Raw genomic sequence first — 12477 nt, forward strand, 5'->3', positions numbered from 1 at the left:
GGAGAGGATACTTCCATTAACAGAACAATCTGAGATTGGAGGGCACAAGCTCAGTATAAAGGGACATCCCTTTAAAACTGAGATGAGGAGAAATTTCTTCAGCCAGAAGCTGGTGAATCTGTGGAATTTGTTGCCTCAGAGGGCTGTGGAGGCCAAGCCATTAAAGGAGAGATTGGGTAAGGGAGTAAGGCAGGAGAATAGGACTGAAAATCAAAAGCCGTAATAGAACAGCGGACCAGATTCGACTGGCCGAGTGGCCTAATTCTACTCATATATCTTATGGTCGGTCAAAGGTAAAATTCAGTTCTCAATTCAGAGAACAACATTTTCTGTACAGAGGAAAATGTTACTGTCACATCCTGCAGCAGTAATTGAAACTCTCTGCATACTCACCATCATCAACGCCTGCTTCCACACCATCCACCTCCTCCACGTCACCCACTGTCTCTTTGGTTTCTTCCCGTGCACGTGGACTGCTGCTTGAACAGTAATCCGCTTCACGTCTTTCCACCTGCTCCTCTGGTTTGATGGAGCTGTTGGCGACCTCTCGGGTGTCAGGACCATTGAGAAGGCTGGAATGCTTTTTGGTGGACCCTCTGGAGAAGACATTGTCAACTACAATGTCCTCCTTCAGCTCCTCCTTGCTGGCGTTCAAACAAGGTTGGATGTCCGCAGAGGGGGAGGTGATGAGGCCCTGGGAAGAGACCACCCCTACATCTTGGTCAGCTGCTTTGCCCGGTTCGTTCCCGGCCATTTCATTGGAGGCACTTAAGTTATTGAGCATGGAATCACTGGTCACTGGCACTGAGTCCTGCCCTGCCACAGATCGTGGGTTGTTCTCATTAGCCAGTTGCTTGGAGCTGTGCTCTGCCTGTTCTTCACCAGATCGCTGGTCGTCGTCCAAGTCGGTATCACTGTCATAATGCAGCTGCGAAGGCTGAACGTTGGAATGGGGTGTGCTTTCTGCTTCGCCGTCGCTGGAAGAAAGTTATCATTTGAAACTGTTCTCAACGATAAAGCAGCGAATTTTACAGATTGGATGAGGCGTTGGGTACCTTGGAAAGTTCTGAATAACTTAACTCTGCCCATATTACACAGCAAAGTGCAATCGCTTTACAGCGGCAACGTTCACTGTTCGAGGGTTCAATTCCCACCACTGTCCTGTAAGGAGTTTGCACATTCTCATCGTAACCGTGTGGGCTTCCTCCGGGTGCTCTGGTTTCCTCCCACATTCTGAAGTACAGATTAGGGTTGTTAAGTTGTGGGCATGCTATGTTAGTGAGGGAAGGGTGGCAAACCTTGCAGGCTGCCCCCAACACATCGCAAACGATGATGCAAAATTATGCATTTCACTCTATGTTTCAATACACATGTGACAAGCAAAGCTAATCTTTAAAATCTTTTGGGTGAATGGGTCACCTATTTGTTCAGTTCTTTTCACCAGCAAAAATAAACTACAGGAGGATCTCAGTAGGTCAGGCTGCATCTGTCAAAGAAAATGGGATAGTCAACACTTCTGGATGAAGGGTCTTGACTGTTCATTTCTCTCCACAGATACTGGCAGAGAAGATGTCCTGATAAGAGGTAGATAAGACCATGAGGGGCATCATCAGGGTGAAAGAACATTGTCCTTTTTCCCAGAAAAGGGCTACTAAAAGCAAGAGGACATAGAGTACTGCGTAAAAGTCTTAAGCAGACACATATATATAGCTCGGGTGCCTAAGACTTTTGCACGGTATTATATTTGTCAACACAGACAGCCAGTTTGTAAATCTGGCGGGAACGAAGGACAGAGGGTGGAGCGTGGAGCACCACAGGAGGGATATGAGACAGGTGGCGGAGAACGAGTACCAGTGGCAGGTGGTGTGGGTGCAGCCACCAGGCAAAGTTATTTGATTCCGAACAACTGGTTTATTGATCATTACAGAATGTCTCTCTGGTGCTTCCCGCTCACTCCCCTCTTCCTTCTCCTAAACATCATTCCCCTCTCACTGCCTCCTTCCCACTCTTAGTCCTCAATAGAGACCCATATCAGAATCAGGCATATCGTCACTCAGGTTATGAAATCTGTTTTTTTTTTGTGGCATAAGTACAGTGCAATACCTAAAATTACTGCAGTACTGTGCAAAGTCTCAGGCACCCAGCTATATATATATGAAACATAGAAATAGAAAACCTACAACACAATACAGGCCTTTCGGCCCACAAAGCTGTACCGAACATGTCCTCACCTTAGAAATTACTTAAGTTTACCCATAGCCCTCCATTTTTCTGAGCTCCATGTACCTGTCCAGGAGTCTCTTAAAAGACCCTATCATATCAGCCTCCACCACCGTCGCCAGCAGCCCATTCCACGCACTCACCACTCCCGCAACAAAATACTTACCCCTGATATTTACCCCAGCCCAGTTTTGCATCCTATCAATGTCCCGCTGCAACCTCTGACAGCCCTCCACACTACCCACAATACCCCCAACCTTTGTGTCATCAGCAAATTTATTAACCCATTCCTCCATTTCCTCATCCAAGTCATTTATAAAAATCATGAAGAGTAGGGGTCCCAGAACAGATCCCTGAGGCACACCACTGGTCACTGACCTCCATGCAGAATATGACCCACCTACAACCACTCTTGTTCTGAATCCTCAAAGCAATGTCCCCTTGGATCCCATGCCTCCTTACTTTCTCAATAAACCTTGCATGGGGTACCTCGTCAAATGACTAAGACTTCTGGACAGTACTGTATTTAATCAACTATATGTTTAATATGACTGCTGAATCTCTTCTCACAACCCTTTCAGGCATTTATTCCTGATCACAAGAATCCCTCGCATTAAAACTCTTCCTTTCCCCTGACTGGAGAGTCTAAGACCAGAGGGCACAGCCTCAGAATAGAAGGACAACACTTTAAGAACAGAGATAAGGAGGAATTTCCACCAGAGGGTAGTGAATCTGTTGAATTAATTGCCACAGAAAGCCTGGAGGCCAAGTCATTGGGTATATTTAACATGGAGGTTGATGGGTTCTTGATTAGTTAGGGCATCAAACAGCACAGAGAGAAGGCAGGAGAATGAGGCTGAAAGGGGCAATAAACCAGCCATGATGGGATGGCAGAGCAAACCTGATGGGCTGAATGGTCTAATTCTGCTCCTACGTCTTGTGGTCTTAAGGACTTCTGCCTTAGTACCTCCTGGTCACCGGCCATCAGCCATTGGAAAGGCTCCTTTTAGAATACTCAATCCTGGTGCATCTGGTGGAGTTGATGCTTCAAAGTTTCAAAACAACCCGGATTCAGACATGATCACCAGTGTCTCTGCACGTTCTCCCTGTGCTCAGTTTCCTCCTACATTACTGAGACATGCAGGTTGGTAGGTTAACCGGCCACAGTACACAAATGCTGAAATCATTCAGGGGATGTCAGGAGAATAAAATGAAATTGGTATAAATGTGTGTTTGATGGTCAGCAGGGATTTGCTAGTGAAGGGCCCATTTCCATGTTGTGATTCCCCTCCACTGCCCCTCACCTCTTCAAATTATCCCCATTTCTGTATAAGAACATAAGAAATAGGAGCTGGGGTCACACATTGAACCAGTTCCATTCAATAAGGTGTCGGCTGTGGACTCAGCTCCACCTACCAGCCTTTTCCCCATAACCTTTATCCCCTGCTATGCAAAGATCTTTCTAAACTGTGTCTTAAATACATTTAATGAGGGGCCTCCACTGCTTCCCTGGGCAGAGAATTTCACAGATTTACTGCTATGAGAAAAGCAACTTCTCCTCATCTCCGTACTAAACCTATTTTCCCAAATACTGAATCTATGTCCCCTAATTCTAGACTCATCTACCAGTGGAAACACTGTCTCTATCTTATCTATCCTATTCTTATTTTTGTGTTTCTATAAAATCCCTGGCGACCCCATCTCTCATCCTAGGCTAATCCCCCGCCTTCAGAACCAACCTGTTGAACCTACTCTGCAGTGCCTCCAAAACCAGTCTATCTTTCCTCAAGTAAGGAACTAAAGCTCTAGGTGTGGGCTCACCAGTGCCCTGTACAGTTGCAGCAAAACATCCATGCTCTTAAGTTTAATCTCTCTAGCAATGAAGGCCAACATTCCACTTGGCTTCCTGATAACCTGTTGCACTTCGAAATCAAGCTTTTGCAATTCATGCAAACACTCTCAAGTCTCTCTGCACAACAGCAGGCTGCAAGCTTTCACCATTTAAACAATAACTTGATTTTCTATTTATCCTTCCAAAGTGGATGACCTCACATTTACCAACATTGTACTCCATCTGCCAGACCATTGCCCACTGGCTTAACATCCATATCCCTCTGCAGACTCTATGCATCCTTTGCATCATTTGCTTTTGTACTCAGCAAGTAGTGCTATCTGCAAACATTGATACGCTGCACTTGCTCCACTCTTCCAAATTGTTAATGTACCTCGTGAACACAATGCATTTCCTCCTCATGTACTAATGCCACACAATCTTGCAATATTTCCTTTTTCGATTCCCACTCCCCTGAATATCCCATCCATGAAATCAATGAAACATACCTTTCAGGAACAACGTCAGACGAAGGAGCTTGATGTACAGAAATGTTTGGTTCTTGGGCAGTTCTGGAAGAGAAAGATCCTAGAAATAAGGAAAGGAAGCCAATTCTTACTAGCTTGTTTGAACAGCAGGTAAACAAGTCCTCAAGCAGCCATAACAAAAGTACACAGATATTTAAGGTTACAGTGGGAGTCTAGATATAAAGGAATCAATGAAAAATTTTATCAACACTGTCTGCTGAGAAAGGAGGTAAGTGGCTGGCCAATCCAATCTGTAATGATGCTGAGTAAAGAAAAACCATCAGTAGGGAGATCTTTGAGCAAGAGTGGCTACTTCACACCCAACTGAGCGGGAAGACAGAACATTAGGACATAGAACCGTACAGCACAGGAATAGGACCTTCAGCTCTCGATCTATAAATTTACCGATAATACAACCGTTGTTCTCAAATGGTGATGAGCAGGCTTATGGGAATGAGATTTAGATGGCTGGTTGTGTCACATTAATAACCTTGCACTCAACATCAGTAAGACCAGGAATTAATTGTGGACTTCAGGCAGGGTAAGTCAGGAGAACATACACTAGCCCTCATCAGGGTGTGAAAAGCTGTGAAAAGGGTGAGTAGCTTTCAGTTTCTGGTATCAACATCACTAAAGATCGATCCTGGGCCCAACATATTAATGACATTACAAAGAAGGCATACCAATGGCCATATTTTATATGGAGTGTAAGGAGATTTCACCTGTCACGAAAGACTCCAGCAAATCTGTACAGATGTACCATTTGACTGGTTGCATCACGGTCTGGTTTGGAGGGGCCAATGCAGAGGTTCGGAAAAAGCTGCAGAAGGTTGTAGACTCAGCCAGCTCCACCATGGGTTCGAGCTTCCCCGTCATCGAGGTGGTGCCTAATGCAGATGGCCTCCATCACCAAGAAACTTCACCATCCAGGACATACCCTCTACCATCACTACACTCAGGGAGGAGATACAGGAGCCTGAGGATTCACACTCAATGTTTTAGGAACAGCTACTTCCTGCCCATCAGATTCCTGAACAGTCCATGAGCACTTACCTCACCGATTTGCTCTCTTTTTGCACTACTATTTTTTCTTATTGTAACTTAGAGTAACTTTTTATGTATTGCACACTACAGCTACCACAAAACAACAAACTTCATGACAAACATCACAATAATAAACCTGATTCTGACTCTAATCCCTTCTGCCTGCACATGATCCATATCCTCCTATTTCCTGCATGCAACACTGGTTTAATATCTTCAAAGGGCAGCAGTGCCAACATGCTGGCCCTCCCACAGTACTACACAGGTACAGGTGTCCCTCACTTTTCGAACGTTCGCTTTACGAAACCTCACTGTTACGAAAGACCTACATTAGTACCCTACTTTCGCTTTCAGAAGGTGTTTTCACTGTTACGGAAAAAAAATTCAGCGTGCGATAAAAAATCAGCGCACGAAAAAATCAGTGCGCAATAAAAGGCAGCGCACCCCAAGCAGCCGCTCTCCCCCAGATTGTCGCCAGCATTGCTTAAACACGAGCCTGTGAGCAGCCGTTTACAAGAAGAGTTCTATGGTGTCGGAAAAGCCTGAAAGAGCTCGTAAGGGTGTTACACTTACAGTAAAACTAGACATAATTAAGCATTTTGATCATGGTGAACGAAGGACAACGTGAGTTTGGCTTGTGGAAGCTGACGAACATGATGTTGACAAGGTTTTGGCATCCCATCACCAAGAACTGACAGATGAAGAGCTGATGCAATTGGAAGAAAAAAGGATAACAATCGAAACCGAATGAGTAATGATAAAGTACAACTTTAATTTTGAAAGGGTACGTCGGTTTAGGGGATATTTGCAGGATGGTTTGAGTCCTTATTAAAGAACTGTGTGATAGAAAAATGCGCGAGGCTCAGCAGTCAAGCAAGCCTTCCACATCAGCCACAGCAGACGACGAACCTCGACCTTCGACATCGAGGCGGGTAGTCATAGGAGAAAATGAGCTGCCTGCTCTAATGGAAACAGGCGACGAGATGACACCCTAGTGTCCCACCACCCCAACCCCCAGGCCACAGACAGATACTGATTCGCGGAGAATGCAAAGGTAGCTGGGAGGCACACAGCACACCTTTAAGAAAAAAGCTGAAATAAACATGCTAATTAATTAGGTGCCGCCGACACGTAATTGTCGGCCCAGATCAGAGACGACGCAATCGGAAATCGGCACTGATCTGGGCCAACAATTACGTGCTGGACGGCACCCAATTAATTAGCATGGTTGTTTCGGCTTTTTTCTTAAAGATATGCTGTGTACCTCCCGGCTACCGCTGGACCCCTGCGTGCTTCGCGGCAATGTATTGCTAAGCGGCCTAGAGGGTGGGGGGGCCACTGCACCACCCAAACTCCGACGACTCAGTCTAACACACCACCATCAGTGTGCTCGGCGCTGAACCAATTCCAGTAAGTGATACTACACTGTACATACATTATTTCTACTTTATATCGGCTGTGTATTTTTATGTGTTATTTAGTATGATTTGGCAGCTTCATAGTTTAAAGATTATTGGACAGCGCTTGCGCGAGTTTTTGCCAACAGCAATTGTGTGAGATTTTCTCCCGACGGCACTTGCGTGAGATTTTCACTCCGGAGAACAGTTCAGTAATGATTGTGAAAAAGTATTTCTACTTTATATAGGCTGTGTATTTATCATATTATTCCTGCTTTTACTATATGTTACCGTTATTTTAGGTTTTATGTGTTATTTGGCATGATTTGGTAGGTTATTTTTGGGTCTGCGAACGCTCACAAAATTTTCCCATATAAATAAATGGTAATTGCTTCTTCGCTTTATGACATTTCGGCTTACGAGCCGTTTCATAGGAACGCTCTACCTTCGGATGGCAGGGGAAACCTGTACTGAACTTGGGTCTAGGAGAGGAACGTGAATTTTTAACTCAGAGGTTAAAAGGTTACTGCCGGAACGACCACTCAAAAAGCCTGTCTTAATGATGGACTGAAAATACTCAAAACCTAAAGGCGCTTCTTCAATGAGAAGCGTAGTTCTTATCCTGGCAATAATCGTCTTTCATATAACAACATGAAAAAGATAATCTGGCTATTTGTCCCTTCCCTCTTAATGTGAACAGATTTTCTTTCATGCAACAACACACCACTCGATTTCAACAGGTACTTTGTTAGTTGCAACACGGTTTGGAAGTCTCTGGGGATGGTATGGGCACCATACATATGAAACTATTTGCTTCTTTAAGAAAGATGCCAGGAAGGAATAGATTTGCCTCCTTTCTCGTTCTAGTTGATGTCTATCTTGTGAAAAGTGAGCATTGTTTATGTTTTTCTTGTGAATGCTGTCTATCTGTAAAACTCTAATTAGGCCACATCAGGAGCATTACGTACAGTTCTGTTGGCCATGACGGATTTGAAATATGGAAGAAAATGTCGCACTCGAATGGGTCAACTAAAGTGGAAGCAGACAGATCAATTGTCTCTATTCCTGCCATGTGCTTGGAGATGGAGGCTGCCATTTTGTGGAACTGTTTTATGTCCTCCATTTTGTGAAATAAAGTTGCCTTGCTTTCAGTGTTTTAAAGACACAATGATGCTTCAGGTAATCTGCGGACTAGAGATCATTTCCAAATATGAAGTTATTTGTGAGATGTGTTTTGGTTGGATATAACATGCAGGCTTTTGACTGCTGGAGTCAGTATCTGTTTTGCTTGAATCAAACTCGCTGTTGATTGAGAACAAACAGCCATGATTTTCCAATTGTCACTTGCTGGTAAGAGGGCTTTAATGGATGCTGGCCTGGAGCAGAGCCAATAAAAAAAGTGTTAAGGGTCAGACACATGACCTACAGCCAATGACAATGGAATGCTAAATTTGAATTGATAATAACGGATATAAATGTGGTCACTTTGATTGCGCTATCAGCGATAACTCTGGAGAATCACCATCACAAGAAAGAACCCTCACGCCAGGAGCTGGGAGAAGGAAGGATCAATCATCTGGCCAACAAGATCCCTTATTAAAAGTTGGACAAGTGGTTTCAGTATGGTTCAGAGGGAAACAGTAGTAGTTGTTGGCCTGGGGTCAACAAACATCCCACCTCTCCCGGAAGTTCCAGGAGTCTCCCGCATATTAATAGTGGCTCCCTGATGCCCGCAAGTTATATACAATATCCCAGAAGTCAATTTTTTTGAGAGCGAGTGAGCAAGAGAGCGCAAGAGGAGAGGGGGAGAGCAAGAGAGTGAGCACGACAGCGACGAGAGAATGTGAGAGAGACGAGAGCGAGAGAGAGCGCGAGAGCGCAAGAGCGAGAATGAGAGAGAGAGAGAGAGAGAGCGAGCGCGAGCGCACGCACCATGGGAGAGTGTTCCAAAAAAAGAAAATGTACGTCACCCCAGACTACTCTAAAGTGTACCCCTGCCTAATAGGGGCTCAAAAATAATGACAGTGTTGCTCGCTGCACTGTTTGCAACAGTGACTTTTCTATTGCCCATGGTGGGTTTAGACTGTAAAAGACATGTTGAGGTGAGTTTAACAGGTGTCATTCTTTCATTAGCATAGCTAACATTATTTAAACTAGCTGGCTTGCTACTAAGGAGGTACTCTATTGCAGACATCCCACCTCTCCCGGAAGTTCCGGGAGTCTCCCGCAAATTGATGGTGCTACCTCCCTGAAATGAGTTTTTGCGGGGTGGGATGTCTGGGTCATCATAGTTCCATTGTTGTTTGTGCTGAGACAATAAAGTGTGAGCTTCAATTAATTACGAGTTACGTAGTGAATTTCCTAATCTGGTTCCAGAAGTGTCAACAGTTCTCGTCACCCCGCTATAGGGAGGAGGTTTTGGTTTTGGAGAGGGCGCAGAAGAGGTTTACCAGGATGCTGCCAGGTTTTAAAGGCATGTGCTGTCACGAGAGGCTGCATAAACTTGGGTTGTGTTCTGTGGAGCGCCCGAGGCTGAGGGGAGATCTGATAGAGATTTACAAGATTATGAGAGGCATAGGTAGAGTGGACTGGGATTATCTGCTTCCCAAGGTTGAATTGTCTAATACCAGAGGGCATGCACTGAAGGTGAGAGGGGGTAGGTTCAAGAGAGTTAAAGTTTTTTTACTCAGAGTTGTGGATGCCTGGATTGTGCAGCCTGGTATGGTGGTAGAGGCAAAACATTAGGGGCTTTTCAGAGATGGTAGAATAGGCACATGAATGTAAGGAAGATGGAGGGATATGGACATGGTGTAGGTAGGAGGGATTAGTGCGTGGGTGTGTTTGCTTTGCTCTGCTTTTCAGCTGGTTCGGCATAACACTGTGGCCCAAATGACCTGTTCCAGTGCTGTATTCTTTCCTGTTCTACGTACATACCTGTGATGCTGCTGCAAGTAGCTTCTTTATTGCACCTGTGCACAGATTATTGGTGAAGACAATAAATCCAACATTCAAAAATTAAAAGACACTTAGACATGCACATACTGTAGATAGGAAAGATCCAGAGAGATATGGGTCAAATAAGCAAACGTGCCTAATTTAGATGCACATCTTGTCGGCACGGACCAGATGAGCCGTGCTTTATGACTAACTGCTGACTACAAGGTGATCTCTCACAGAGCCGCTTAGATGAATCATTTTAGAATTAGTGAAGAGAGTGAGGGAAACAGAATACCAAGTCAGCTTACCAGCCTCCTTCCACGGTGTGTCGTCATCCTCAGAATCCTTCACGTAGACGTCAGACTGCACCACCCGCATCGGCAATTTGTGCCCGTACGACTGGGTGGGTGACAGCACGAGCGAATCGTCCGCCGATTCCTGACCGCTGCTGGCTGCCTCAGGGACTGGGTCGCTCTCCGACAGCTCTCCCCACCGGTCATCTCTTGCACACGCCCTCGCCTGGGGCAGCATGGATTCCGAGTCCGTCTCAGAGTCAGAGTCTAGAACTTGGGCAGCAGGAGGCAGCATCACATACTGGCAGGCAACATCCCCGAACAGGAAGAGGTCCCCGTCGTTGATCTGGTAGCGGATGAAGGGTTTCAGAATGGTGCTCTTACGCCGGGTGCTGTTCAGGCTTTTGCAGTCATGAATCAGGTGGGAATCCCCTTCAACCTCAATCACGGCGTGCTTCTTGGAAACAGACTGCACCGGGATGCAGATGTGGCAGCTTTCATGTCGGCCGATCACATTCGTACCCGAGTAAACCATAAAATCTGGAAAAGCAAGAGGAGAACAAACTGAAACAATCACCAACAATCTGTTGTAGGAACTGAATGTGCTGAGTACTGCTTACGTGAAGAAAGCAAATCTAGAGTCGATATCCTGCATCAGTTCTGATTACAACAATTCCTTTTCTCACACAGATGCTGTTCCACCTGGATTACCTACGGCAGAAAGTTTATTGCTAAAGATTACAGTATCTGCAGTCTCTGGTGTTTCAATTGAAGCAATGGTTTATTTTGTGCACATACTTTACTGAGTGCAACAAACATCAACAATCTCTTCTGCCCCCAGCATAGAAACATAGAAAACATACAGCACAATACAGGCCCTGCAGCCCACAAAGCTGTGCCGAATATGTCCCTACCTTAGAGCAACCTAGGCTTTACCCATAATGGCTACTTTGCTAATTACTTGTCCCATGTCTATTCTTTCCTCCATCCTGGAATCAGTTTGGAGAACAGCTATTTCAAACCACATCAAACCAAGTTTAATCATCATTAAACCAAACATGGATACAGCCAAACAAAACAGTGTTCCTCTGGGGCCAAGTTGCAAAACGTACACAGCACATTCAAAACAGCGACCAACAAAACAACCATAGGCATGCAAAAAAAAAAACCCACTTATATAACCCAATACCCTGAGCGACATGTCCCGCAAATCAATGGTACACTTCCCATCAATCTAAACTGTTATTCCACCGACCGAACACTGAGGGCAGCATTGACAGGGGAGGTCAATCTCCGGCATCTCTACTCCTGGACTGTAGCAGCAGGCAAGCCTGTGGCTTGAGGCCTAGTTGTCCCTACACTGAGGTTATGCAGCTCCCACCAAGCGAGGGAAACAGGTCTGCGGCACCTTACATTAACAGTGTCCAAGCATTTGGATCTTGGATGAACTAGCACAACATAATCATCAGACTGTAGCAACACTATGACCATTTTGGATGCATGGCACAGCAGTGTAGCGTTTAGCATAACGTTTTACAGCTTTAAGATCAGAGTTCAACTCCCGCCATGTCTGTAAGGGATTCGTATGTTCTCCCTGTGACTGGCGTCGAATATGATTGTCACATGTAGTACATCAAAGCATACAGTGAGATGTGTTGCTTGTGTAAAATCAGCAAGGAGTATGCTGGGGACGGGCTGCAAATGTTGTCAGCATAGCAAGCCCATACCTAACCACACATCTTTGGAATGTGTGAGGAAACCAGAGAACCTGGGGGAAACCCACACAGTCACAGGGAGAATGTACAAACTCCTTACAGGCACCGATGATGGGAACTGAACCCCAGCTGGTGCTGTCTGCACTAACTGCTATGCTACCATGTCTAACCCAGTCCTGATGTTCCACACAGAGCGAGCACTTAAGAGATCAGGAATCAAAATATATGTTTTTTTTAACTATTTTAAAGTGGTAGGGCTGCTGGCCAATTTCCCAAGTTTCCCCCTCCCCTACCTTGGCCAATCAGCTCAATCAGTTTTATTGCCTGTCTGATAAGGGCAATCAACATTGCTTCTCACTTCCTCAGATACTGATATGCTGAGTCCTACGCCCACTCCAATGTCACCCAGCCAGCCCAGTGCCATTCACCTTCTTCAGTCTCCTCCCCACCGGCCCAATCCCACTCTATATTTCCTGTAAAAGAAGACAACGTTCGCAAACTATTTGGAAAACA

The 12477-nt window shown here is 45.3% G+C and overlaps 1 protein-coding gene across 2 annotated transcripts in view; it reads right to left on the bottom strand.

Annotated features, from left to right (window-relative positions):
• The window catches only part of mdc1 (mediator of DNA damage checkpoint 1), an 82763-nt gene that overhangs the window by 63966 nt on the left and 6320 nt on the right, over positions 1–12477 (bottom strand). For both annotated transcript variants that reach the window (XM_072259285.1, XM_072259284.1), the window contains exons 2-4: positions 10265–10789; positions 4561–4639; positions 394–977 (exon numbers count right to left, since the gene is read on the bottom strand). In XM_072259285.1, coding sequence (XP_072115386.1) covers positions 394–977; positions 4561–4639; positions 10265–10789 — 1188 coding nt within the window. The remainder of the gene's footprint in view (positions 1–393; positions 978–4560; positions 4640–10264; positions 10790–12477) is intronic.

This window comes from Mobula birostris, chromosome 5 (assembly GCF_030028105.1).
Source record: "Mobula birostris isolate sMobBir1 chromosome 5, sMobBir1.hap1, whole genome shotgun sequence".
In the NCBI taxonomy this organism is placed as follows: domain Eukaryota; kingdom Metazoa; phylum Chordata; class Chondrichthyes; order Myliobatiformes; family Myliobatidae; genus Mobula; species Mobula birostris.